The following is a 24,946-nucleotide window of genomic DNA, read 5'->3' on the forward strand; positions in this document are numbered from 1 at the left end:
AACTTGAAAACACCAATCAACTTCAACTTCATTGATCATATTTATTATATGACATCAGCAGATTAAAATACATGTTTATTATGTACATATATGTAACAGGGGTGTTAGATAAAGTGCCAAATACCATTTTTACAAAAACAAAAACAAAAAAATGGGATTAGTGGAAGACCATCACACCCGTTACCCTGGTCCCACAGTTCATTGCTTCACGGACGAGTAGCCCAACATGTCTGGAGGAAGGCTGAATTGCTCAGTGCTGGTCGTGGGACAGTTTGGCACGATTCACCCGGGAATCAAACTCACAGTCTGGGAGAGATGTGAAACTGTCGTGATGGGATGAATACTGGGTGTTTATATTTATTTGTATTTATTTTTTTTCAAACATGAACCGACATCGACACGTACGACAGGTCAGCCTTTTTTCGAGCTGGACTGCACCACCAGATATTACTCAGAAATCCAGCATCGTTGCTTTAAGGTTAGTATGTGAGGAGGTTAAACTGTTCTAGACCAGAGCCCAAAGGTTGTTCTCAGCGTCCTTGTTCACAAGTGGAAAGTTTTTGCAGTAAATATAAGACGACAGACTACACTTTCCAGACTTTTTTTTTCTCTTTTCTGACAGAGGAAGTTGACATTCTTTTAACAGTTATTGGTCGGTGTGAGTGGTGGTACCTTCCTCATAAACGAGACAGTGACAGAGAGATGATGGGTAGCACTTATTTGCATGTACAGGTTTTTTTTTTAAGATTCTCGGGAGCTACAAAAGGTCGATAAAACAGGTTACCCCCCCTTTTTATTATTCCCCAGTTTATTCCCTACGGCAGTGATGGATGTACAGATACTCGGTGATGAAGACTCTGGTCTTTCTATCACTACCAGTTGATCGACACGTTGCAACAATCTGGCTGTTCGGGAAGGCGTTCGGGCCAGGCTTGTGTCCGATTCTGTACTGTCCGTCTTCAGTGTTTCTCTGTGAGCTGTAAAGTTTGTTTAAGACGTCTGTAGTTGAGCGTTCACTGGCCTCCAGCTGAGAGGGTCACATGATCAAGGAAGGCGTCCTCGGCTCTTTATTCTCTTCCGTGACAGTCATCCTGCAAACTGTCGAAAGCCCTTACCTTTCCTCACCGACCCTTTAATTCACGTTTTTACACCAACTAACTCTCTTCTTCCTCGTTCACTTCTTCTTCTTCTTCCTCCTCTACATCCTCAACAGGCGCCTCCTCCTCTTCTTCTGCTTCCTCTTCCTCTCCAGCTATTTCTGTTTCTCCTACCTCCTCCTCCTCCTCCTCCTCTTTCTCCTCTGTCTCGCCATCCTCTTCTTGTTCTACATTTTCCTCCATCTCTGCTGCCTCCTCGTCTTCTTTCTCTTCTGTCTCTTCCTCCTCTTTTTCCACATTTTCCTCCGCGTCTGCCTCCTCATTTTCCATTTCCCCCACCACAGTTTCCTCACCTTCCCCATCCTCGTCACCCTCTACCTGCTCTTGATCTCCTTCCTCATCTTCTTTGGCATCTTCATCCTCTGCTGCATCGTTCGCTTCCTCTTCTATTTCATCTGTCTGCCCTCCCTCTTCTTCTACTTGGTCCTCTTCATGTTCCTCCCCCTCCTCTGCGTTCTCCTTCACCTCTTCCTCTTCTTCTCCATTCTCCTCCTCCTCTTCCTCTTGGACTCCGTTGTGTTCGCTATTGTGATTCTCCTCGTCTTCATTCTCGGTTTCCACGTGGTTCTGTTCGTCACCTTTCAGCTCCGCCTGGTCACCCTGGTCCTCCTGGTCGTCCTGGTCGTCGGCGCCGTTATCGCAGATGGCTTCCTGGTCGCTGTTCCTCAGGTTGATGTGGTTGTGATTGTTGTGCTCCAGGTCCTCCAGGGTGAGTTCGAACTGGAAGCGGTCGTGTTGTAGGTGTCTGTCCGGGGGAGGTGAGGGAGACTGGGGCATGGTGTTCAGATACCACTCCCTGTTCTCCTCCAGCGTGTCCAGCAGCTCCTGAGCGTCTGGATGAACGAGGTCGGCCCACGTCTCCCACAGCGGATGGACGATGTAGTCGATGAAACCCACCTACAAAAGAAAAAGATGATAGGTGGTGTGAAAGAAATGATTTGACTTTTTAGGAAATGGTTGAGATGGACAGGAAGATTGATACCATACTCATGTACGTGCAGTAAATGTGAAGCTACAGTCAGTTAGCTTAGCTTAGCATAAAGACAGGAAACTGAGGGAAACAGCTAGCCTGGCTCTGGCTAAAGGGAACCCCTAAAGCGCACTAATTTATCTTGTTTATTTAATCCAAGTGTAAAAAATTATGATATCAAGGAAGTCACTGCTATCAACCATGAGATAATCTTGCACCTATTACCCTAATCCCAAATTGTTGTTTTCACAATTGGACAGAACCAGGCTAAGCTGTTTCCACTTGTTTCAACTCTTTATGCTAAGCTAACTGGCTGCTGGCTTTAAATCTATGGCACTGAGAGTGGTATTTATCCTCTTCTCCAACTCTTGGCAAGAAAGCATCTGAAACAACTTTCCCAACTGAACAACTCCCTTATAGTAAAGATAAATCCAACTGGCAGAATATCTAAATGAAAAGAAAGTACTGACCGTGAGTGTGATCGTAAAACTGACATGGAAAAATGTCACTCTTTAACATAATGGATATTAAAAGAGGCATAAGACTGGAGCCGCTGCCAGTTGGACATTGAAACAGAGTGTGTTCTTCATACATGCATCCAAAATACTATGACAAAAGATTTAATGACTGCCAGAGTTTATCTGAAGTTATTCCAGGCTTCATTACATATTGGAGGATTTATGAAAAGAATAATTTTTCATGTTGGGAGACAGTGAGCGGAAGTCACACACAATTCAAAACCATTGGGTGGCCCACCTCTTTGGTCCTGACTAAAATATCTCAACAACTATAGGATGGATTGTCATGAAATTTTGGACAGACAGCCTTTGGTGATCTCCTGACTTTTCCTCTTGCACCAGCAGCAGGTTCACAATTGTGGTTTTGTGTGAATTGTCAACACAACTATTGCATAGAGTACAGACATTTAGTCCTTCTCAGAGTGAGGTTTCATAATTATGTTGGTTCTTTGACTTGGTGTTGGAGAGGATCTTTGTGTCCCCACTGTTTCTCTTTGCCAATGCAGTCTTCCTGTGTGGTTTCATGTCAGCACAGTGCCACGTAACAAAACTTTGTAGTGTTTGTGAATGACACCAACAATGGCTTCAAAAATGTCTGTTTGCACCTCTGACAGTCTCACCATAAACCTAAAATAAGTCCTACATAAAATATATATTTCCGCTTAAGTGCACGCTATGCTTTCAACAATTTTGTCATTGCTAAAATGTGTCTTGGTGCTGGTACAGTTTCAGCAGAGCTCCATAATACTCTGGTGTTATTTTGTCTTCCAAAGTTGCTTGTTGATGACCTATTTTGTGTACTGTAAGAGAACCCAAGTAACATCTTACAGTTTCCAATTCATCAATTTGGATTCGGTGTATTAACAATGACACGTTAAGACCTCATCCACACATATACAGATATTTTGCATAACAATCCTGTGTTAAGGCCGCTCATTCACAAGCAATAAGCATTTTAGATCACTAAAACAGGGATTTTTTAAAATGCACATGAAATAACAACCTTTGCACCAATGTCATTGTTTTGTTGACACTGTTAGGTTTACAACTCAAAGGTTTCAGATAACTTTATTTAAATAGAATAAGCTCAATACACACATAATCTGACTGTACTTTGGTGTGTACTGAGATATTTTAAGACAAGACAAAAATATCCATTTAGAAATATATATATCTGTATACATGTGGGTATGATGTAACGTGTGTGTGTGACAGAGATCGAGCGTTACCTGACTCTTCTCCACTGACGCAGTGTGTTTGTCACACATGGCGCTGATCTCCATCCCCCTCTCTCGCTCTTTGTCGCCCTGTCGGAAGAACTCCTCCATGATCCTCTCCGTCCACTGTTGGTACAACGGCAACGTCTTGGTGGGGTTGCTCAGGTCTGCACAGTGCACCATGTTCCTCAGCACCTAAACAGGCACACATTGAACAGTGTATGAAACGATACATTCATACAGTGCAGTAGACAGATTTCATGGTCTGTTTGAGCGGAGGACAAGTTACCTGTATCCGTTCTGTATAGTGATCCAAGAGCAGCACGCCGGAGCTGGTCACCTTCTTGGTCTCCACCATGGTCTTCAAATCAGCCAGTAGGGTCATGTGTTTGGACATGTCTGTGGCCAACACCTGGAGACATGAAGACAGCAAGACAAAACTAGAAAAGAAGATCCAGACTAGTTTTTGTCCTCATCCGTCAAATATAAAACTAAAGATGTATAAATTGAGTAGAAGTATAGACAAAACAGGCTTTAGGTTAACTTTTAGTTTAAAACAGTAACTGTTAAGTGAAGCAGGTATAACAAACAATAGACGGTATGTTTTGGAAGAAATCCAGGTGTTTAACTGGAAGTCCTGAGGAAGCCAGATCAAGCATGTAGAGGGGCATTGTGATGCTGCAACTATTTGAAAAAACTAGATTTGAAAAAACAGATTAGATCGGCTTGATTTTTAAATCTCAATGAGATCAAAAACCTTATTTTTAAGAAGGTCCAAGTCAAGACAGGCAGCAAAAAGTTACCGGATAAAAGCAAAGAAAAATCAGAAATAAACAAAATGAACTTGTAATGTTTTGATTAAATACATTTGCCAAAAAAGCATCAAAAACAAGGATCATATAAAATGACAACAACCTTAAAGACAATGTGAGAGAGGGGTCAAATCTAAAACCATCACAATAAAAAAAATCTGAATCCTCAGCATCAGCAGCCAGAAGAGAAGGAGGTGAGTAACCACAACAAATAAACAAGCTGAAGAAGTTGAACAACATTTTGCGTATTTGTTTATGATCGATCTGCTGTGGTGTGAGATGTGGTAGACATTGTCCTCACCATATCGATGACGAGCTTGCGAAGGCTCTGGCGCTGTCGCTTGGTGAGATTCTGAAAGATGTCACAGTTTTCTTGGTGCAGCAGCTTGAAGCCGACGGCGAGGTGGTGGTTCTCCAACACTGACTCATCGTTATACATGAGGGCCAGCTCCGAGTCTGAGCACAGAGGAGGAGGGTGTAAACATGGCTTGTGCAAACATATAAACATATTATACCGTTTGTTGCGAGTGTGTGTGCACTCACTGGTGTTGATGAGGAACTGATTGGAAACTCCGGGGTGGTCTACATCGTGGATAGCTGCAGCGAACAGAGCGGCGAGGACCTCCAGGTCGGTGAAGACGGCCTGAAAGAGACGAGAAGAAAGACGAGATCAGAGAAGAAGAGGCAGGAAACAGAACTCAGTCACACTGTTGTTAAAAATATAATTTACAACACAATCACTGCGTAGGTGAATCGTGTGCCATCTGTACACCTCCAAGCAAAAAGTACGAGTGTGTGTGTGTGTGTGTGTGTGTGTGTGTGTGTTTGAGTGTGTACATCCACATACGTCAAGAGCAGGTGTGGAGAGGAGGACATGTGTGGACTGGGTGACATCTGCAGCATGGAGGCTGTTGTGGTACGCTACGTTTCCATGGTAATGGTCCTCCAGGGTCATCACATAAGTGACAAAGGTGTCGACTGGGATACGAAACGTCTTCAACAGCTCTCGCTCCTGAGGAGGGAGGAGAGGAGACACAACTTCACACACACACACTCCGACGGGAGAGCGTCATGTAGCTCAGCTAACACACAAACACTTCAGGTGAGAACAGAAAACACACACTCCCACACAGTCGCACTTGCTTTGTTTACCTGGAAGATGGCATACATGATGCAGCTGAGAGGTCTGTTGTTGGAGAATTCTGCGACTCTGAATATGTTGAAACTCCACTTGTCCAGGTCCTCCAACTCCTGCTCCAACACACACACACACACACACACGCACACGCACACACACACACACACACACACACACACACACACACACACACACACATACACACACACACACACACACACACACACACACACACACACACACAAACATAATATGAGTCAGTCAGTCAACATTTTAAACAAAATCGCAGAATTTAACATGGGCTAGGCAATGAACCAAATTATCACGCTTCACTTATCAAACTTAATTTACTTTTAGTAGAAATTATTCAAAGGAGAAAATCAATGCCAACCAGTGACATCAATCCACAAACTGAACCAATCAATCAATACTGACCATGATGCTCAAACAATTGCTTGACAGACAGAGAAAAACAAATCACTGGTTCCAGCCTTCTAAATATGAATATTCACTCGATGTCTTGGTCTTGCGTGTTGGTAATCTGAGTATATCTGACCTTGGGATTTAGAAAACGGTTTTGTGCTCTTTTCAGCATTTTCCGACATTTTGTAGACCAAAAAAAATGTATCAATTTATCAAGAAAACAATTGTGAGAGAATTCAAAAGTGAAAATACGGCCCTAAATTACTTAGGAACAACATCAGAGATTGTCCAACACACAAAAAAAGAAATATTAAAACACTGTTTGTTTTTCAAGGCAAAATCTGAGAAATGTATTAGACACATGTCTCATTGTTGCAAGTGCATGTTTCAGGCTTCTGTCAGTTGAAGTCTGGCTCCTACTGAAAATGTATCACACAGCAGACGTCACTCAAATGACAGTCAAAATAACCTTCGATATAAGTGTCAGGGACGTCTTTAACAAAGTCCAGTTCTTAATAATAAAGACATTTTTTAAAGGCGTGGTTGTATGGATCACAATATTGCTGGATTGCCATGGAACATTCATGCTCAGGTCAGGATGAATAATCACTTCGGTGATCGCTTAATTTCTCTTTAGCCACATACTATTAACTAATCTTAAGTAGCCTGTTGATATTAGCATTTAGCTCAAAGCATTGCTGTGCCTACAGCCTTGCAGAACTGGCAGCATGGCTGTAGGCTCTCCGTCTTGTTATTTATAAGTAGCATAGTTGCATCTGATTTATGATCTGCGAAATGAAGATGCAGAACCAGGGACCGTTTCCATCCTACTGTGGGCTTTCCAAACGTTTGGTGCTACAGACTGGATGGAATTAAACACTGAGGCGCCGAGCACAAAAAAGCAGACGAAGGAATCACCAAAGTTTCCATCTTTATGTCTTGTGGACATTGTTTTAATGCTATGTGCTCAACAACCTGGAGTGGCTTGATATTAGTAGTAAGTCTAAAACTCTTGTTTGATTTCTTTTTCGATAAAAAATTTAATAATTGAGCATATCATTAACTTTATAATGTTTTATCAAATGCATGTCCCACAGGAAACATCCCACTTCAGTCTAATTGTGACACTGAAAGAGCCTCAGCAGTTAATCACTAAAACAAGGAAAGCACAGGGCACAAACACACTTCCTCAACACCGCTTGAAGGAAACATTTAAATAAAACTGTGCACAAGAAATGACTCAACTTTACGTACCCCCGTAAACCTGAAAGATGATATTTCCTATCTTGTGTGATCAAGATAAAAAGCATATTTTCAGTGTTCAGAGAGCACAGTCAGAGTCTGAGCAGCGATTGATCCGTGCGACTTATTTTATGTGAGTCAGAGAAAAACAGAGAGACAGCGAGACCTTGGCGAGCTCATCCTCGTGGTCTGTGTTGACACCGAAGCGAGGCATTGAAGTGCTGGAGAGGCTGGAGCTGTGAGACAGTTTCCTCACTCCGCTGATGTGACTCATAGGTTTGTCTTTCAGAGTAGGAGACGGGATTTCCACCTCGTTCTGCTTGTCTACAGGTTGGAGGACAAACACACACACACAGACAGGTTCATTGTTTTTGTTTGGTAAAGGTCAGAAATGTGATGTGGACAGAAATCTGATTGTGGTCCCACTCACCCATGAAGGTGCTGGAGATGTATTCAGACACCTGGTTACCAGAGCGACTCATCTCTGACAGGTGGGACAGCTCTCTGTTCAGCATCCTCTTAAACTGTGGCAGAATGAGAGCAAAGCAGAGTCAGAGATGTGCCGTTTCTCTAAGTTTTAGACGTGACTCCCTATCTAAGTTGGAAAGTGCTCTTTTTCCTTCTCTGTTCAACGCTCAGCACAGACACCAAAGACAGTAGATATTAGAGCTGCAACGATTTATCGATTAGCTGCCAACTATTAAATTAACTGCCAACTGTTTTGATAATCGATTAACAGGTTGGAGTAACAGAATATTTTGAAATTACATCAAGAAAAAATCTGTTAAAATCAATTAAAATGGACTGTTATTTATATTCTTAACCTCAACTGTGCACTAATATGAGCCTGCTGATATATTGTTTGAACTGGTTGGTTCAGTGATGGTTGCCTACCTTGTTCGAGGCCATTTCGCTGACAGAGCGGTGTGTCTGGATGGTCTCCAGCTGGTCCAAGCACCAGTCCAGCTCCTCCAGTGTGTCCAGTGCGAGCTGCTGGTACTGCTGGTCTGATAGTGTGGCCCTGGGACTGACGCACACTCCACCCAGAGGAGACCTCCTGAAGACAGAGATATTAGTTAGACCAAGCACAAACTGCAGACTGACCTATGTAGCAACAACAAGTTAGCAGCGGTGTATCTTTTTAGATTGAGCTGTTGCATACAATTGCCTTTAAAGGGATAAATAAAGCTGTATTAAAGTGTATTGAATTCAACATTGGGAGCATAAAAGATACAACACTGTAAATGTGCTGTGAGAGCGTAATCTCTATAAACAGATATCTGGATACAAATGCAGAATCTGTGGGCAAGAGACAGATTGATGGAGTTGGAAGCGTTCTGGTTTCCACTCATGTTTGCGTAGGCTTCGTTTGCATGCAGGTAAACACTTTGCGTCGAGCCAATTTTCTCTTCCTAGGATGGCAAAGGAATGATCAGCCCTTCTCTGCCTCTGACCGGCAAGAACTTTTTGCCTTTGTTCATTGGGTTGGTTAGGTTAGGCATGAAGAGTGATGATTGATTTGGGTTAGGCTAAGAATATCAGGGAAAAACAATATTACCTGTATAAAGACCAAAAGAGGTGGATTGCATTGACCAGCTTGATCAGCTGTTCTCTGACAGTGATTTAGCTTTTAGCTTTTGTTAGCTCTCTTTAAATTACTAAATCAAATTGGACTGTAAAGAATGACCAGAGTGTGATATGACATGCATGCTAATAATGGTAAGTAGAGGCATTTTTTAAGGTCTCATATGCTGTAGTAAAGTAAACTGTCGTCTAAATACCTCTGTGACTGGTTACACAAATGACAACATACTATCTACATCAGGACAATGAAGTTATACTGACTTGACTGTTGGGGTTGAGACGTTGGCAAGAATGGTGAAGTTGCTCCGTACTGATCGTAGACTGGCCAGTACCTAAACAATCACACCGCATAACATGATATATAGAGAAAATGGGGAACATTATGAAACATTTTAGAGAATACATAGTATAACAATGAATAACAGTAGATCCATAATGTATCTATGATGCAAAACTCACTTGAGCAAAAGGTGTGACAATGAAGTCCTCTCCTGTGTGCCTGAGAGAGACAAGGACAGAGAGTTGAAATTAAGAAATGAGGGTGATATTTCTCTTGAAAACATAAATGCACTCTCCCCCTCTCACTCATTCGTTTTGACTTTCTTCCCGAGTCTCACCCTTCACTGGCGAGGGAGGAGTTACGTGAAACCGTCTTGGGCGACATGTCGTAGTCCGAGTCAGAACGGTAGAGGAAGGACTCTCTTCTCTGGCCCTGGGGAAAGGAGGTGTGCAGGGTGAGGCCTGGACTCTGCGAGCCAAGCGGGGTGTGACCTGGTGACACGCCATTTTCTGCTTCATAACTAGAGCACGAGGAGGGACGGAAAAAGTATGATGGTTAGAGAGGAAAGAAATGAAACATCCAGCAAAGCTCCCTGCGAGGTGAAATAACCAGTGGTTTCAAATAAAGCTGCGTGAACCTCTCAGTGTCTGCCTGTGTGATGGAGATGCGTGGTGGGATGCGGAGGGGAAGAGTTGTTGGACGTGACACATTGTTGAGGACCTCTGGTGATCGAGTGCGGTCCCGAGGGCGGAGCCAGCAGGGAACCTGCAGAGTCAGAAGAAGGATTTGTAGATGATACAAATGACCAGTTGCTTTGCAGCACAATTCACTTTCGACTGGTCTGAATGCATATTTGTGCATGTAGTGTGTTTAACATTTAGCTTTGTGGTCGTAAATCATTTCTTGATTACTTGATCACATACTTTCAAATTGCGTTGACCATTTTTAAGTGTATGCGGTACGGTTTTATTTTGTATTTGTGTGCTTTTTTCCTGTCAGGTGCAATATGGAGTTGAAATTAGGAAATGATCCCAATATTTCCTTCAATTAGCAGATTTCTGAGATAAGTGATTTTTTTTGTCATTTGGCAGCAGCAGACCTTCATGATGTAAACACGAGGGCTGGACTGATTATCGGGCTGATATTCAGCATTTTTCCAATTTCTTTACCGGAGTATACTGTATACATTTTAGGCTATTCTTTACATTAAAATACATGATATGCTTATATGATATAATGCAGTAATATATTACAAATGTACCTAAAAGTAGTACCTAAAACTACAATATTAAAATGCTCATTTATTTGTTATAACATTGTGCTTTAATAATGTAACACTGTGACAGGAGCCATTCTGCATAATAAGTACTATTACTTTTGATACCTCACGTACATTTTCCTGATAATACTTCTGTGTAAGTTTTCTGCTCCAGTGTATCATTATGAAGTAAATGTTGATTGCACAATGTAACAGATATAGAATAATGCAAACATCAGCGTTTACATCGGTTACCTATAAACCTCAGTATCACTTGTCTGCCACCGGGCACCCTGGAAAAGGAAGGTTTACTGGCGATCTACTTCTATTAGAGACTAAATGATTGAATAAACTCACGTTTTGTCTTGTGTTGTTGTTATTTGTGACTCTGAGGAAAATGGAAATGATCCAGTTATCTTTGCAACAGAAGTGCCAACAATAATACCACTTAGAAACGCTAGGGGGGGAAAGTTGTCTGTCGCAACTAGAGTGTCATTTATTTGGTGAATGATGAATGTATGTCCAATATTTTATCTTTTAGCTCTGCTCCCCAACTCCTGAGAAAAATAAATGAATCCACCACTTTCTTCCCCAGCTTGTGGCAAACGTTGTCTGTTTACAGGCAGGCAGATTATTTCCCTTAAAACAGCTGCTTAAACTCAACAGTAAAGCTGCAGGCCATCAAACCAAAACAATGAGCTGAGGAGTGGGGAGATCATTCTCTGCAGGTTGGTCACTACGAGACTCCTTCTACATTACACACAGTCATTCGATCTCTTGTTAATAAAAAATACTGATTATTGAGCTTTAATCTATCAGAATGAACATCAATTCTGCATACATTGCGAACATTTAATATTTTGTTTACCTGAGGAAGGGGGGTTTATGGGGACAACAGCTCATTTCTACCCCAGAACCACAAGCAGGTTAATGCACCCATGCTTTCTTTCATTACCTGGAGACTAGACGAGAGTCTTCTGCTCCTCCCTCTGCGTAGCTCAGCCCCCAGAGTGGCCCCAGATGTATAAGATCGGCTGTAGCGAGATGACTCCGCCTTCTCCCCAGCACCTGTTATATCTGTGTCATTGCCCTGGGAGACAGGGAGGAGTGCAGGTGAGAGACAAGGAGCGAGAGCGAGAGAGATATAAAACACTTTTTTTTTTCTTGCTGTATGTGTGTGTATAAAAATAAAAACTCAGAGTCAGTAATTAAAATGAAGGAAATCGCCGCATATGATTGTCATTTTGGCACATTTACTAAACCATATTGATTTGCCATATTCAAATTCTGACGAGTGAAGAAACTTCCACAGAAACACACACAATAAATTATCAATGTGTGTGTGTTTGCATGCATGTGCGACCGTGCGTGTGTTCGGCTACATGCGCGCGTGTGTGTGTGTGTGAGAGAGTGTGTGTCTGGGATGAGGCCTCCACAGACCGAGCTCTTAGAGGCTGATCTGCACTGCAGTACCGTAGCAACAAAACACTAGGGGAATGGTAGCAGTTGCTAGGCAACAGTGCCGTGTTGCTTCCATGCTGCGTTTGATGTCGTCCAGACCCAGATGTGGAAAGATGCTCACATCCACACACACACACACACACAAACACACACACATACAGTACACACAGACATACACATATGTATCAGGCACCTGCTCAGCATAATCGATAAAAGAGCGTTTGAATAATGAAGGCTATTATGTCCTTCAGCCAGCATGTTACCGCTAAAAGAAAATAGCTCATTTACATCGAGCACTCATTTAGCTGGGGCTCATTTACATAGAGGACTGTGACTGACTGAACTGTTCACAGTGTGTGAGTGGAGGACGGAGGAGACAGACTGTCCACTCTGACTTCTGAGTGCGTCCAAATACCTTCGACGACAAGAACAAAGGGAGCCTCGGTTTGCGTGAAAGTCATCAGACAAAAGGTTTGTATGCCATCGTAAGCATTCAAGAAAACCCACACACGCACAGTCTGCTCTGCCTGGTATATACGTGGAAATACATGGAAACTCATGCAAACAGGAGGGAAAGTTAGCTGATTGTCTGCCGCACGTCTCTGGTTGTTTATATTCTCCTTCTCACCTCTTCTCCAGTCACAGACAGCACGCTGCGGCTCTTCTTCATCCTGATTGGCTCGTTCTGGGCCCCAGGGCGGAGCGTTCCGGAACCCAGGCAGCAGAGCAGGTGGAGAGCCAGGACCGGAGAGGTCAAAGGTCACTGCAAGGTCAAACCGGGGTCAGACCGGGTCACAACCGGCCCCCATTGGAGCTGACTCAGCCAGCCAACCGCCTCGCTCGCGCTCTGTCCACACCTCAGTGTTCAGGTGGCTGAAACTGGGCGTCCAACCTGCCGTTAAGCGCTAAAGGTGCATTTATGTGGCCCTCGGAGGCTCCAGGTGCAGTCGCTGATGGGTGACCTTTGTTTGGATCTGTTGTTTGTTCACAAATTGAAAAATTAAAAAGCAAATTCTCACTCCATTTTAGTGTACGCTACGAGCTGCTGGGCAAAAATAAATCCGTCTGCATGTCGTCTTGCTTCGGCCAGACGAGCCGGTGGGGTATCCCGTTGAGAGTTCATGATGCCACCGCTGAAGAAAACCTTTTCTCAAGTTTTTTAATATGTTTATCCAACTTGGAGTATTGTTCGCATGACAGTTCCCAGTTGTAAACCTGATCCCACATGAATGCAGTTTTCCATCGATTAATAATCCAGATCCAGCTTGTGGGAGAAGTTGCATCAAGTGTTTCCTGTGTCAGATCAGATTTCCATAGTCTGGTCGGTCAGTCGGATCCAAATTCTGCATCGGGAGAGGCGTGAAGTCAAAATTCCAGGTTTGATCTGCCAGGATTCATCCTTGAATCTGTCTCAGCGGGTCCTCCTCGGCGTAGATTCCCTGAGAGAAAACAGAAATGATGAGTTAATACGAGCTAATTTTCTCTTCTTGAGTCATATGTCCTTCCCTCTTTGAGAACTCTCTGTCCTGCCTCCGTGTGATGAATCCTTTTGATTCATCTTAAATCTTTTAGTAACGTTAGCCAGCTTGGAGGTACATTTGAAAACAAATTCCTATTGTTTTTCCACAAATACGAAGCTTGTGCATGAAAAATACAAACAAAAATTTAATGAAATATGAATAAAAATCAAAATTTGATGACTAATATCCAAACAAATGGTTGGTCAACTAATAAAGGGGGCAGCCCTGACAAAATATTTTGGCTGTCGTGGCATTGCAGGAGCTGTACCTACAGTGTGGCTAATTCTGAGCAGATACTGCAACACCAAAGCTCTGTGATGTTATATAATTACTCTGAGCAGTCCGAGATGACCTAATTCCATTGGATAGGACAGATTCAGCATATCAGAGTGTTTTTGATTGAGCTGCTAAACAGACAAGATAGTGCTGGAGACGACTTTTACCAGGGGTCATCAGGAACACACCCACTCAATGAGAGCACTCACATCGGAGTCTGCACAGCTTTTAAAAAAAAAAACATGCTCTGTGTGGAGAAATCAACAAATGCATGGTGACACAGTGACATATATATACACAGACAATGAGAAATTTGGGCACATACACACACACACACACACACACACACACACACCATGGCTGCCACCAGTACCACCTCCACTACAGATAAAGCAGCTTATAAAACCAAGCAGCAATGCATCAATATGCAGCTCAACTACCAGCCCGCTCTTCTGTTACAAAACACCCAAATATATAGAAAAAACAGACACAGAGAGCATGCATACATGAGGACAGCCCTGCCATCATGCCTGTCTGCACACGCACAGCAAGAGATATGTGTCAGACAGACACACATGTACACACACACACACACACACACACACACAGTCAGGCTGCAGCATGTAAGAATAAAAACACACTCACCTTGATCGCCTCAAGATCAATGGAAAGATGGGCTGGGCCTCGTCTTGCTTTCACCCGTCTCCGTCCCCTTCTTGTCTCTTCCCCGCTCTCCCTCCGTCTCTCTGCAGACTAGCAGTGTGTCACCACGGCAGGAGAAAAAACACTTGGCGTCTTCATGAATATCCGCGGCTTCACCAGTGCTCCCTCCCTCCCTGTCTCTCCCTCTCCCTCTCCCCTGCCACAGTGGTCTCCCCCAGCCTACCCCCCACCACCACCACCACCACCACCACCTCCTCCACCACCACCACATCCTCCGTGGAGAAGCCCATCTCCCCTCCCCTCCCCTCCCTCCTCCCGCACAGACACACACTGTGTCCATTAATCCCATACAACAGCCTCCGCTCCTCCTCTCTCCATCGGTACCCCTGCCTTTTTTCTCCTCTTATTAGCAGCCACACGCCGATTCCCTGCCTCAGTAGTCAGCTGTCATTTCTCTTCATTATACTCACCCACACACCGCTCATATTAAAAACATCACAATAAGGATTCATGTTTCCTATTACTCACTCTCCTTTTTCCATCTCATGTCCTTTTACAGTCATTCAAGGACATGCAGTCCATTTTAAGCCCTAAAACAGGAATCATGGTACCCTTATTGTTTTGATCTGGCGCCTTTAACAACACATGCGGACACGAAGCCTCCCAAAAATGAGGAGCAGTGAGGAACATGTTGTATTTAAGCTACACTTTATCAATTTACTCTACTGATAACCAACGAGACAGTCAATGATCATTTTATCTATTGAGTGGTTCCTCCTTTGGTGTCAAAACATGGTGAGAAATGTTCCCAGAGCCCAAGATGACGTCTCCAAATTTCTTGTTTTGTCTGACCAACAGTCCCAAACCCGAAGATATTCAGTTTACTATAATGCGACACAAGTTAAAGCAGCAAATCCTCATATTTGTTGAAGCCAGAACCGGAGAATATTTGAAAAAAAGAAACGTTTCAGCTCTACAAGATACTGTAAACACCGATAGCGCACAAAATGTAAATAGATCAAACTGTCAGAAACTGAACCTGTGCCAACCTTTTGCTTTTTCTCGATTCATCGTTTAGTTGTACGGTCTATAAAACATGAGAAAAAGGTGAAAGAATTTGATCAAAGCCCAAGGTGTCGTCCCCAAATGTCTTTTTTTAATCAACAACCCAAAGATATTCAGCTTACTGTCACAGAGGAGTAAAGGAACCAGATCATTTTCACATTTTCAAAGCTGGAAACAGAGATTTCGACTTCTTTTTCCTCCGTAAACTGATTCCTCGTTTGGTGTGAAAAATGCTCACACAGCCCAAGATGACATCCTCAAATTGCTTGTTCGGTCTGACCAGCAGTCCTAAACCCAAAGATATTCAGCTGACTACAATATAAGACAAGGGAAGACAGCCAATCCTCACATCTGAGACCTGGAGAATATTTTTGCTTGAAAAATTCAGCTCTACACGACAGACACTCATATCGATAGTCTGTAAGAACAATCTCTGATGATCACAGTTGACATTTAGAAACTTGTGCTAGCTTTTTTCCTTTTTAAAAATCAGTATTATAGAGCTGCAATGCACTACTATTGTCATTGTCCATTAACCTATCGACTGTTTTCTCGATTAATCGATTAGTTGCTATATATAAAGGGTCAATCGATGTTTCTCAATGATCAAGATGACGTCCTCAGATGTCTTGTTTTAGCCTCAACCCACAGCTATTTAGAAAATAATCACATTTAAGAATGCAATCAGAGGATTTTGGATTGATTAATCAATCAATCATCAAATTGGTTGACAACTAATCGATTAAACATTGCCGCTCTACAGTTAAACATTCACACGTCGAGAGAGGACACGACTGCATCGATACGGACAGACGAATAAACACAGCAGTTCTGCATGAAGCTGTGACGCTATTCTGTTACTCTCCCATCAGCTTTTATAGGCATTATCTAGATTTGATTTATGCCCCCAGCCTACGCTGATTGTTTTCTATTTACAAAAGTGACTGCACAAAGAAGCTTTGCCTCAAAAATCCTGCACAGACCACTAAATCAAACCCACCAATTAATTATGAAGGAGAGAGAGGGAGAGAGAGAGAGAGAGAGAGAGAGAGAGAGAGGAGGGGGGAGAGAATGACCCAGCAATTAATTATGCAAGTGAGAGAGAGATGTGGAGAGGGAGAAGAATGGCAAAAATGAGTCAGGATTCATATCAGCACAATGGGACAGCAACTTTTTCAACAGCAACTGGTGAAAAAGTTAACAAACGAAACATAAACAAATCAAACCTGATTTACTGTCAGTGTGCTACAACACAACTTAGAAACAGAGTCTCACTGCTTTAAAGGTGAATGCAAAATAAAACGTATTGCTACTTAAAGTTCACACTAAAAATATTCAATACGACGACACTACTTTTTTCCAAGCTTGGCTATTTTCAACAGAGCATGAGTCCATCTTAAGAGTGTGGACAGTGGAGCCCCGGAGATGAAATTAATCATAATTGATTAGTGATTCAACACAAGATATACGGTTAATTATTTTTGTCATTTTTCATGCGAAAATGTCAAAAAGTTCTCCAGTTTACGCTTTTCAGAAAACTTGCTGCTTTTCTATATTACTGACCTTCCAACTTAAATAATGAATCATGAAAATAATCAGCAGATTAATTTACGATGAAAACATTCATTCGCTGCAAACCCTGATCACATTATACACAAGCTAGGCTGAGCTTTGTCCCCACAGATACATCCAGTTTAACTCTTGACGGGTTTAACTCTGAGATGCCTGGAGTCCAAATCCTGGATTTTTTTTTTTTAGGTAATTATCAATTTTGCTATTTAAGAAGTACAAAAACCTGAAAAGATGCATCAGCTTAAAGATTTTTAAGTTTCTAAATGATCTCGAACTTGTCTTTGGCATTTCTGTACTGCAATTTCTTGTTACTATATTGTATTTAATAAAGTTTTTTGATATTGTACCTATTGGCTGATGTACACGTTGAGAGGTACAGACGGCTGAAACATTTAAAGGAAAATCCATCCAAAACTCTCTCAGTAAGGTATTGGGCCATCACATGCTGCCAGAACAGCCTCAGTGCACCTTGGCATTGATTCTACAAGCCCTCGAGACTCTACTGGAGGGATGAACACTGGTCTTCCAGAGGATTTTCCCTCACTTAGTGTGTTAATGATGCTGATGGAGTGCACTGTCTGACATGTTGGCCCCAAAATCTCCCACATGTATTTAATTAGGTGAAGATCTGGTGACTGTGAAGGCCATAGCACATGATTCAGATAATTTTCATACTCATCAAACCCAGTGGCCCCTCGTGCCCTGTGGATGGTGGCATTGTCATCAGGGAAGAGACCACTCGGGGTAGAAATGTTTCAGCATAGGATAAAGGAAGACATTTTGTAGTGATTTGCAGTGACCCTGCCCTCATTTAGTCAGGTTTTTGATTTAATTTGTCACCCGTCTGTACATACCTGCGGTGAGCAAATATCGGCTGATATATTTGCCCCGCCGGTTCGTCAGACTCACTGTAGTTCCTACCATGCTACTGTTAAACCCTCAAAACAGCAACGAGAAACATTCTCACAATCAAAAAAAAAAAAATGACAAGCGAGGGAACTAGATGGTTTAGTGTTCACTATACAGGCTTCTGATGTATTTTATGTGCTGTGTCATCAAACAGACTTGAGGTGGCGCTGTTGACTGACGATATTGACAGGGTACATTCGTGTGATGGCATGCAAATCTTTTCTTTTAAATAAAAACATATGACAATTGGATGATTTTCTTTTAGATGTGTCTGAGCTTTAGGCTAATATCTCAGAATCATTCTCGTCCCGTGTTGATGAGAATCAGATCATCTGGTGATGTCAGTGGCACATGTGATGGTGTGTGAAAGACATAATAAAAAAATCATGTCATCATGTGATTTTTTAACATCACATGATGGTTTAGTACATTAAATATGTATATTATGTCTCATGTATGAGTCATTGGGCCTCATTTCTCTTGTATTTTCTATTACTTTTTTGTCAAGAGAAAAAATACGAAGTCAACTCCAGATGCACCAAACGTCCTTCCTATCCGTATCTGCTCTAACCAAGGTGTGCTCAGTGTTGAATGATCGTAAATTGGAGGCGTGTGGTTGATTGTAATTAGCATAGGTAATGCCCACTAAACATCATATAAGGGCAGGTGTTGTGCCATGTGCAAATAGCCGACACTGGCACAGCGATTGGAGATGCCAGCCAAAAAAGTTTATTAAGAAGAAGGAGAACATCAGCAGCACTGAACTCGAGGTATTCTTAAATTCACAAATTCATAAGCGGTGCTCGTGGCAATCTGAAACGACTCAGCAGCCATTCATCCGTCTCATCAAACAGATCTGTGCGATCTCTAAAAAGGCGTTCTCTGAGTAAGGGCCTGGTTTGCCAAAGCATCTAGTAGCAGTAGGTAATTAGTAGGTATAATTCAAAACATGTTTCCGTGGACAAACAAATTGTGGACTGTGTAAACAGTCCTTTCTTGGTAAGAGTGCTCTCAACCACTCTTACAATTTTCTTTTACCAAAGAGCAAAAAAAAGAAAACATTGGTGAATCCCAGAAATCAATGAGTACTAAGAAAAATAAGAGAAAATGTGTTAGTATGTCGCTTCTTGCATGAGGCCCATTGTTTGCACACTGTTGGACTTCACTATTCACTCTCATGTAACTAAAACTTAGGGTCAAAATGGAGGCAAAGAACACAACAGATGTATCTGTTCAACTGATGCCACCAAACATTATCCCAGTTTTTAACTTTTTTATTTTCTATCATCAAGTTAAATGTAATCATACAATGCAGTCACAATGTTCACAGACAGTTCACACCTGTATGTCCTGTAAGTCTACAGATTTTAGCATTTTTCAATGTCTTTTTCGTTTTTAGTTCCTTCTCAGGGGAAAATACACAGTAAAGAAAAAAAACAAACAACTCAAGCTGTTTTACATGTAGAGGTGGGTTGATTGGAACAGGAAAAGCAGCCTTGGCAATATGTTCATTCCTATTGTTTCCACTCGCCCTATTAGGGAAGAGGGGGGGACTTCCTACCTACTAAGTTAATTTCTTATCTCGCCCATCAGTTTTCCATAATTAGCCTTAAACAATTGTGAAGTTTCAGAAGTTATAATTATCCCTAGGTATCTGAACCCATTCTTTTAGACTTCTTATCAGATCCCAGTGATTTTTGCCATTAATTTAGATACTTCCTTCTGTTATTAATTTTTTCCTTTATCTTCTTCTTCGTCCTCTTCTTCCTCTTCGTCCTCTTCTTCCTTTTCATCATCAGCCTCTCCTGATTCAGGGACCCACAGTCCAGAGTCAATACACCTCCTTAGGTGGTACTTTCCCTCCTGTGGAAAGAAAAACAGAATGGCTGAATGGACAAACAAATACAATTGGGTGGTATTTTGTGACAATACCAATGAATCAATTATTACTCTTACACATTTTTTTCATCTGAAAAACAAGTGGTGTGCATGTTGCCTTCGACTCACTTTGAGCCAGTACAACACCTGGTCCTTGTTAGGTTACTTTTAATGACTAGAAATGACTATTTTAGGCTCAGTTACAAACCTCAAGGTCCAGTTTGTCGATAGCTTCATGCAGCATCTGAATATTCTTCTCATCAAAGCTCCTCTGCATTTCCTGTGAAACAAAAATTGTCAAATTGAGATGCAGTGAAACTAGTGAACGGAGTACTGCTTCTGGTTTGTCAGCACTGAATCTGAGTGGAGGGAAAAAAGCTTTCGTGGTCATGTCTAAAATGTCAACATACAAATACTTTAACATGCGCCGTGGACACCTGGGTCGATAATTTAACAATTTTCATTACACATTTTTAACTTTTTTATTCAATTGAATTTCCCAACAACTGTATTCAAGCTTATGTGAAAGCTCAAGGAAAGTAGATAATGCCATTTACCTTGCACAGAAAGCTCATGCCTGACTGGTGGAGTCCATTCTGCTGAGCTGTGTACTGACTTCTCTGATTATCCAAATGGCAACACGGTTCATATCAATAGACTGCGCAAACACTGACATCAAAATCTACGAACAACGATTTTGAAACCTGTGAAAAAATGTCATGTACGAGACATGACTGTAGAAGATCTTTTTAAATGGCTCATGTCAGGAGCCACTAACAGGATGTGAACTCCAGATGGAGACAAACATTTTTTCAAACAGGAACAGAAAGAAAACGAAAGCAAATCAGGAAAACAATAGTGGGTAAGTACAAAGATTGGCAAGAATCTCAATTCCTTCATTCTCCTGCTTATTATAAAAAAACATACTTTTACAGTACACAAGCGATTAAACAAGACATGGACAACACAATAACTTGTAATCAGATGGATAATGCTAGCTTGTATAGGTTGATCTGCTGTATTGATGGCTCTGGCTTGCAGCTTCAGCCAGTACAGCAAAACCAGGTAGCCATTGATGTGGCGTGCAAACTGGATGAAATGGGATTCACTGTACAGGCCGGCTGTTTGCTCTCACAGCCTCGAGGTATGTAAACTGAGACAATCACACTTTTTAGTTGCAGTGTAATCATACTGGCTTGTCTCCATTAAGCACAAACATGTATTCTTTTCTATTTCCTTTCCTCTGCGTCAACGTATCTTTTCTTGAACATGGTCTCAAAGAGTAAGAAGTCACCAAACTGGTCGTTCATTATCGTTATTGTTTGTATCTTCTTCTAAATTCAGCATTAAACAAAAGCATGTTGTTTTTTTCCACTTTCAGAACTACTGTTTGACAATTACTCTTGTTCACCTCCAGTTTGTTGAACATCAGTTTGTCCCGGTTACCTACTTTTCAATAATTCAATTTCAACAAACAACATCTGCTGACCATTGTGGCAAACCTCCCGCTGCAATAGGCTTGCATTTGTGTGTGAATGATTTACCTTTGGCAGAGATTCATAGACCTCTACAGGGTCCAAACCACCGGGGCCCAGTCTGTTCTGCCTCTCTTCTTCCTCGAGCTCCTCCATAGCGCTCTCCATACGGATCTGAGCACAGCTGCGGACCCGCTCTTTCAGCAAATCCAGCTCATGGTCGAACGCGTCGAGGTACGGCTTGTCTGCAGTCTGACATGGCCATGAATAAAGTTAAAATTCCCACCAACAAAAGTAACATTCCCCACAGCAGGTGACTACACAGATAAAGGTACAGGAGAGCATGTTTTGCCAACTACACACCTTGATCTTTGAGAAGAACTGTCTGAAGCAGCCTCTTGGGTCGACCTCAAGTGCCCGGGCAAAATCCAAGATGAACTGAACGACGATGGCCTGATGGGCCACCTGCTCCATCAGTGCATGTTTCTATGAGTACAAAGAGGATTTACAAAGCTTTGGTAGAATCAGGGTTTTGTTTTTTTACCCAGAACATCCATATCCACTTCTCACAGCACTCACCTCATCTATCTCAAAGTCAATACAGATGACAACAAGGCAATTAGCCGTCTCTTCGCACACCAGATGTGGGTTGTCTGAAAGGTACTTCTGACTGTCGTCCCAGCGCCGCAACATACCTGGTGCACACGCAAGCACATCCAGCATCATGATACATTCAATTGAGAGCCAATATTTGGTGTCCTTTTGAATCTTTGGACATTGACTACACTTAAAATAAAGAAGTTTACTCTGAATATTGAGTGTCTGTAAGGTTGAGCATTGTCAGATATACAGTACAAGTACATTTGAAAGAAAGGGACAATATGAGGGAGCTGGACAGCAAGACAAGAAACATCAGTCACAGCCAGACTAAAGCATACCAAAGTGTTTGATTTCCTTTATGTACTTCTCCGCAAAGGTCTTATGCTTCTCCACCTTTTCCTGCACCGTTTCCTCCTTTGGGACAGGCTTGAGGTTGAGTACACTCTAGAAAACAATTTTAAGATAAAGCAGGATGCTGACAAGTCACTCTCCATCTTTTACATCTTGTATGTTTGATGCCATGCCTTACCTTGTTGAAACCTTCTTGGCTGATGGTGTCAACATTCCAGGGCAGCTTCTTTTCTTCTCGCCGGTGTTCTTCCAGCATTTTCTCAAACGACTTTTCATCCCTCTTCAGTTTTCTCACCTCGGCCTGGACTTTCTTCAGCTCAGCTTCTCTCTCCTCATCCTCCTCTTCCTCGTTCCTCCCTTCTTCCAGCTCCTTCAGCCGTCCCTGAGCTTCTTCTAACAGCCTCTTGCATTCTGCAGAGTTATTCTCCATGTCTTCCCCTCTCTGCTGAAACTCGGCCATACACTCCAGACGCGCCTGTTAGGGCAGGCCAGAGAGGACGGATTAAAAAAAATATGAATACATTAAGGGCATGAATGGTTATCTTAAAGGAAGAACACATACATTTATACATTCACCAGCTAAAATGAGCAATGGTACTGAACCTCATGATATAGTGCACGACATTTCAAAGACACCAACAAGTGACATTCTTTCAACTTTCCCACATCTCAACAAGCTTTGATTCTCTACAGATATCAGATTTAAGAAAGACTGAAATGAAAACAAGGGTAGACAGGGACTGCTGGAGACTACAAGTCACTCTAGACCTTTCACTTAACTAGTCATGTGACAGCTAGGCACGAGCTAAGCTCATTACTCACACAGAACCAGAGCCATACAGACTGAGTTTGACCAATTCAGCTAGCAATCATTCCAGTTTCAAGTGATTTTACGCCTCATGATTTGATGTTTAGCTGATGAAGTCAGTGGTTTGTATCTTGTAAATGACTGGAGAATTAAATCTCTTCAGGCCTCCAAATATTAGATTATTACATTGACTTGGTCAGAACCCACAGACACGACTGTTGACAATAGTTCAGACGGATATAAACTTTAAACGGTCATAAAGGTTGGGAATCACTGATCTGTGGTAACATTTAAAGGGCTGTGTGAATTTTAACGTGGATAAAAAAAACCTTTATTATCAGGGCTGGGTAATATAAAGATATTATATTGTTGTCAAGTATGGGCCTATATATATCTTAGAATTGGGATTGGTATTTCATTATATAGTGATAAGGCATAAATGGTGTTTTTCCTGGTTTTAAAGGCTGCATTACAGTAAAGGATCTAGTAGCTTAGACTAGCAAGCTAACTTTATTTGTGTAGCGCTGTAAGTTATACAAGAAGAAGGAAATGGAAGAGACAGAGAGCACATTTTATGAAACCACGCAGTTATGTGTGCAACTGACAACCTGTAAAGGTTTAAAATCAGATGAAGTCCAAATAAAACACTAGAAGAAGACTGAAAGTTTGTCAGTTGGTTGTAGCTAGATGGGGACAGATATATGACAAGCAACAAGGAAAAGCAGTGCAAGAAGTAATGTGAGGTCGAGGGTAAAGGTCCACTCTTGACCTGGGAAATGAAATTGGACAAAATAACATGATATGTAACTCTCTGTGTAACATTTACACAGTGAGATCGTTGATAAATATTTTAAAAAATTTGGATATAATGGCTAAGTGGGTAAAGTTGTAAGCTCAGAAAAGTACATCACTTCAGCGGCAGAGAATCTGCCGGGTCACAGATTTCTGTGTAACACCTGTTGGCCCGCTCTGTCTGTAACGACCCCCCCTATGGATGTCAGTCTGCCTCTAAATCACTTCTACTAGTAAAACTAACCAGGTTTAAGACTCCACACTTCACGGCTACTACAAGTCTCACTGCTGACCCGGTGTCTCATTCTGAACAGGCTCGGTGTGTCGACGTACGGACTGGTCACATCTTCATCGTCTGACACATAGATGTGATCCCAGCCGCTGTAGTCGATGCCCGCTCCGGTGCTCATCTTCCTGCTCTTTCTGCCCTCTCTCCTCTTGTTTTCAGCCAGTAACAGGAAATGCAAACTGCTGGGCCACTGCAACACCAACAAAGCGACAGCAAACAAGCCAGAAACTGATAGTTTCCCAATCCTCTTAGAGAAGAGAGGGATGCTGCCACAAGCCGTTTACACAAATCCACTTACTAACGGCTGCGCCGCGCGCCGCTGGAATCCAATCAATATACGTCATCAAGAAGCGCGGGTCGCGTTATGTTTGTGTTTATTTTTATTTTGCACAAGGCAATTTTTACTAAACAAAATGGGGTGACTTACCAGTACCAGTACAATATGAACAGCGAATGATCGTGTATTTATTTGTTGGTTTATGTTTGGAAATAGCCCAAACAACACAACAACAACAACAACAACAGTAATAATAAAAATACAATTTTATGAACTGACTTGTTAGTATTTCAGTATTACTTATCATTTGAGGACCCAGATGGATAGGCTGCTTGAAAAACTTATTTAAACTGCATGCTTAAACTGCATGCTTAAATTTGTGGCTTACCAGTGGATGAATGTAACTAAGTG

At 42.0% G+C, this 24,946-nt stretch overlaps 2 protein-coding genes across 5 annotated transcripts; both read right to left on the reverse strand.

Moving 5' to 3' along the window:
- Positions 1–16: 16 nt before the first annotated feature.
- On the reverse strand, positions 17–14,678 carry LOC311273191 (3',5'-cyclic-AMP phosphodiesterase 4C-like). The gene is made up of 17 exons (XM_084380123.1): positions 14,502–14,678; positions 12,689–13,499; positions 11,555–11,689; positions 9,979–10,106; positions 9,679–9,861; positions 9,521–9,560; positions 9,323–9,393; positions 8,372–8,534; positions 7,908–8,001; positions 7,644–7,801; positions 5,827–5,925; positions 5,522–5,686; positions 5,218–5,317; positions 4,976–5,130; positions 4,152–4,274; positions 3,875–4,057; positions 17–2,054 (listed from the first exon to the last, which is right to left on the reverse strand). The coding sequence occupies exons 2-17, from the start codon at positions 12,728–12,730 to the stop codon at positions 1,155–1,157; spliced, it is 2,739 nt and encodes a 912-aa protein (XP_084236249.1). The 5' UTR covers positions 12,731–13,499; positions 14,502–14,678; the 3' UTR covers positions 17–1,154.
- Positions 14,679–19,324: 4,646 nt separating this feature from the next.
- Positions 19,325–24,566, reverse strand: LOC311268947 (hsp90 co-chaperone Cdc37-like). Of its 4 annotated transcripts, none has more exons than XM_084372925.1 (9): positions 24,263–24,566; positions 22,548–22,844; positions 22,357–22,462; positions 21,998–22,113; positions 21,782–21,904; positions 21,488–21,670; positions 20,501–20,563; positions 20,152–20,223; positions 19,325–19,928 (listed from the first exon to the last, which is right to left on the reverse strand). In XM_084372925.1, the coding sequence occupies exons 1-9, from the start codon at positions 24,377–24,379 to the stop codon at positions 19,794–19,796; spliced, it is 1,212 nt and encodes a 403-aa protein (XP_084229051.1). In that variant the 5' UTR covers positions 24,380–24,566; the 3' UTR covers positions 19,325–19,793. The 4 variants fall into 4 exon arrangements, with proteins under 4 accessions (XP_084229051.1, XP_084229053.1, XP_084229052.1 ...); XM_084372927.1 differs by having other exon boundaries at positions 24,214–24,304; XM_084372926.1 differs by lacking the exon at positions 20,501–20,563.
- Between the last annotated feature and the right edge of the window lie 380 nt (positions 24,567–24,946).

Source organism: Pagrus pagrus (assembly GCF_965226575.1).
Source record: "Pagrus pagrus genome assembly, chromosome: 2".
Lineage (NCBI taxonomy): Eukaryota > Metazoa > Chordata > Actinopteri > Spariformes > Sparidae > Pagrus > Pagrus pagrus.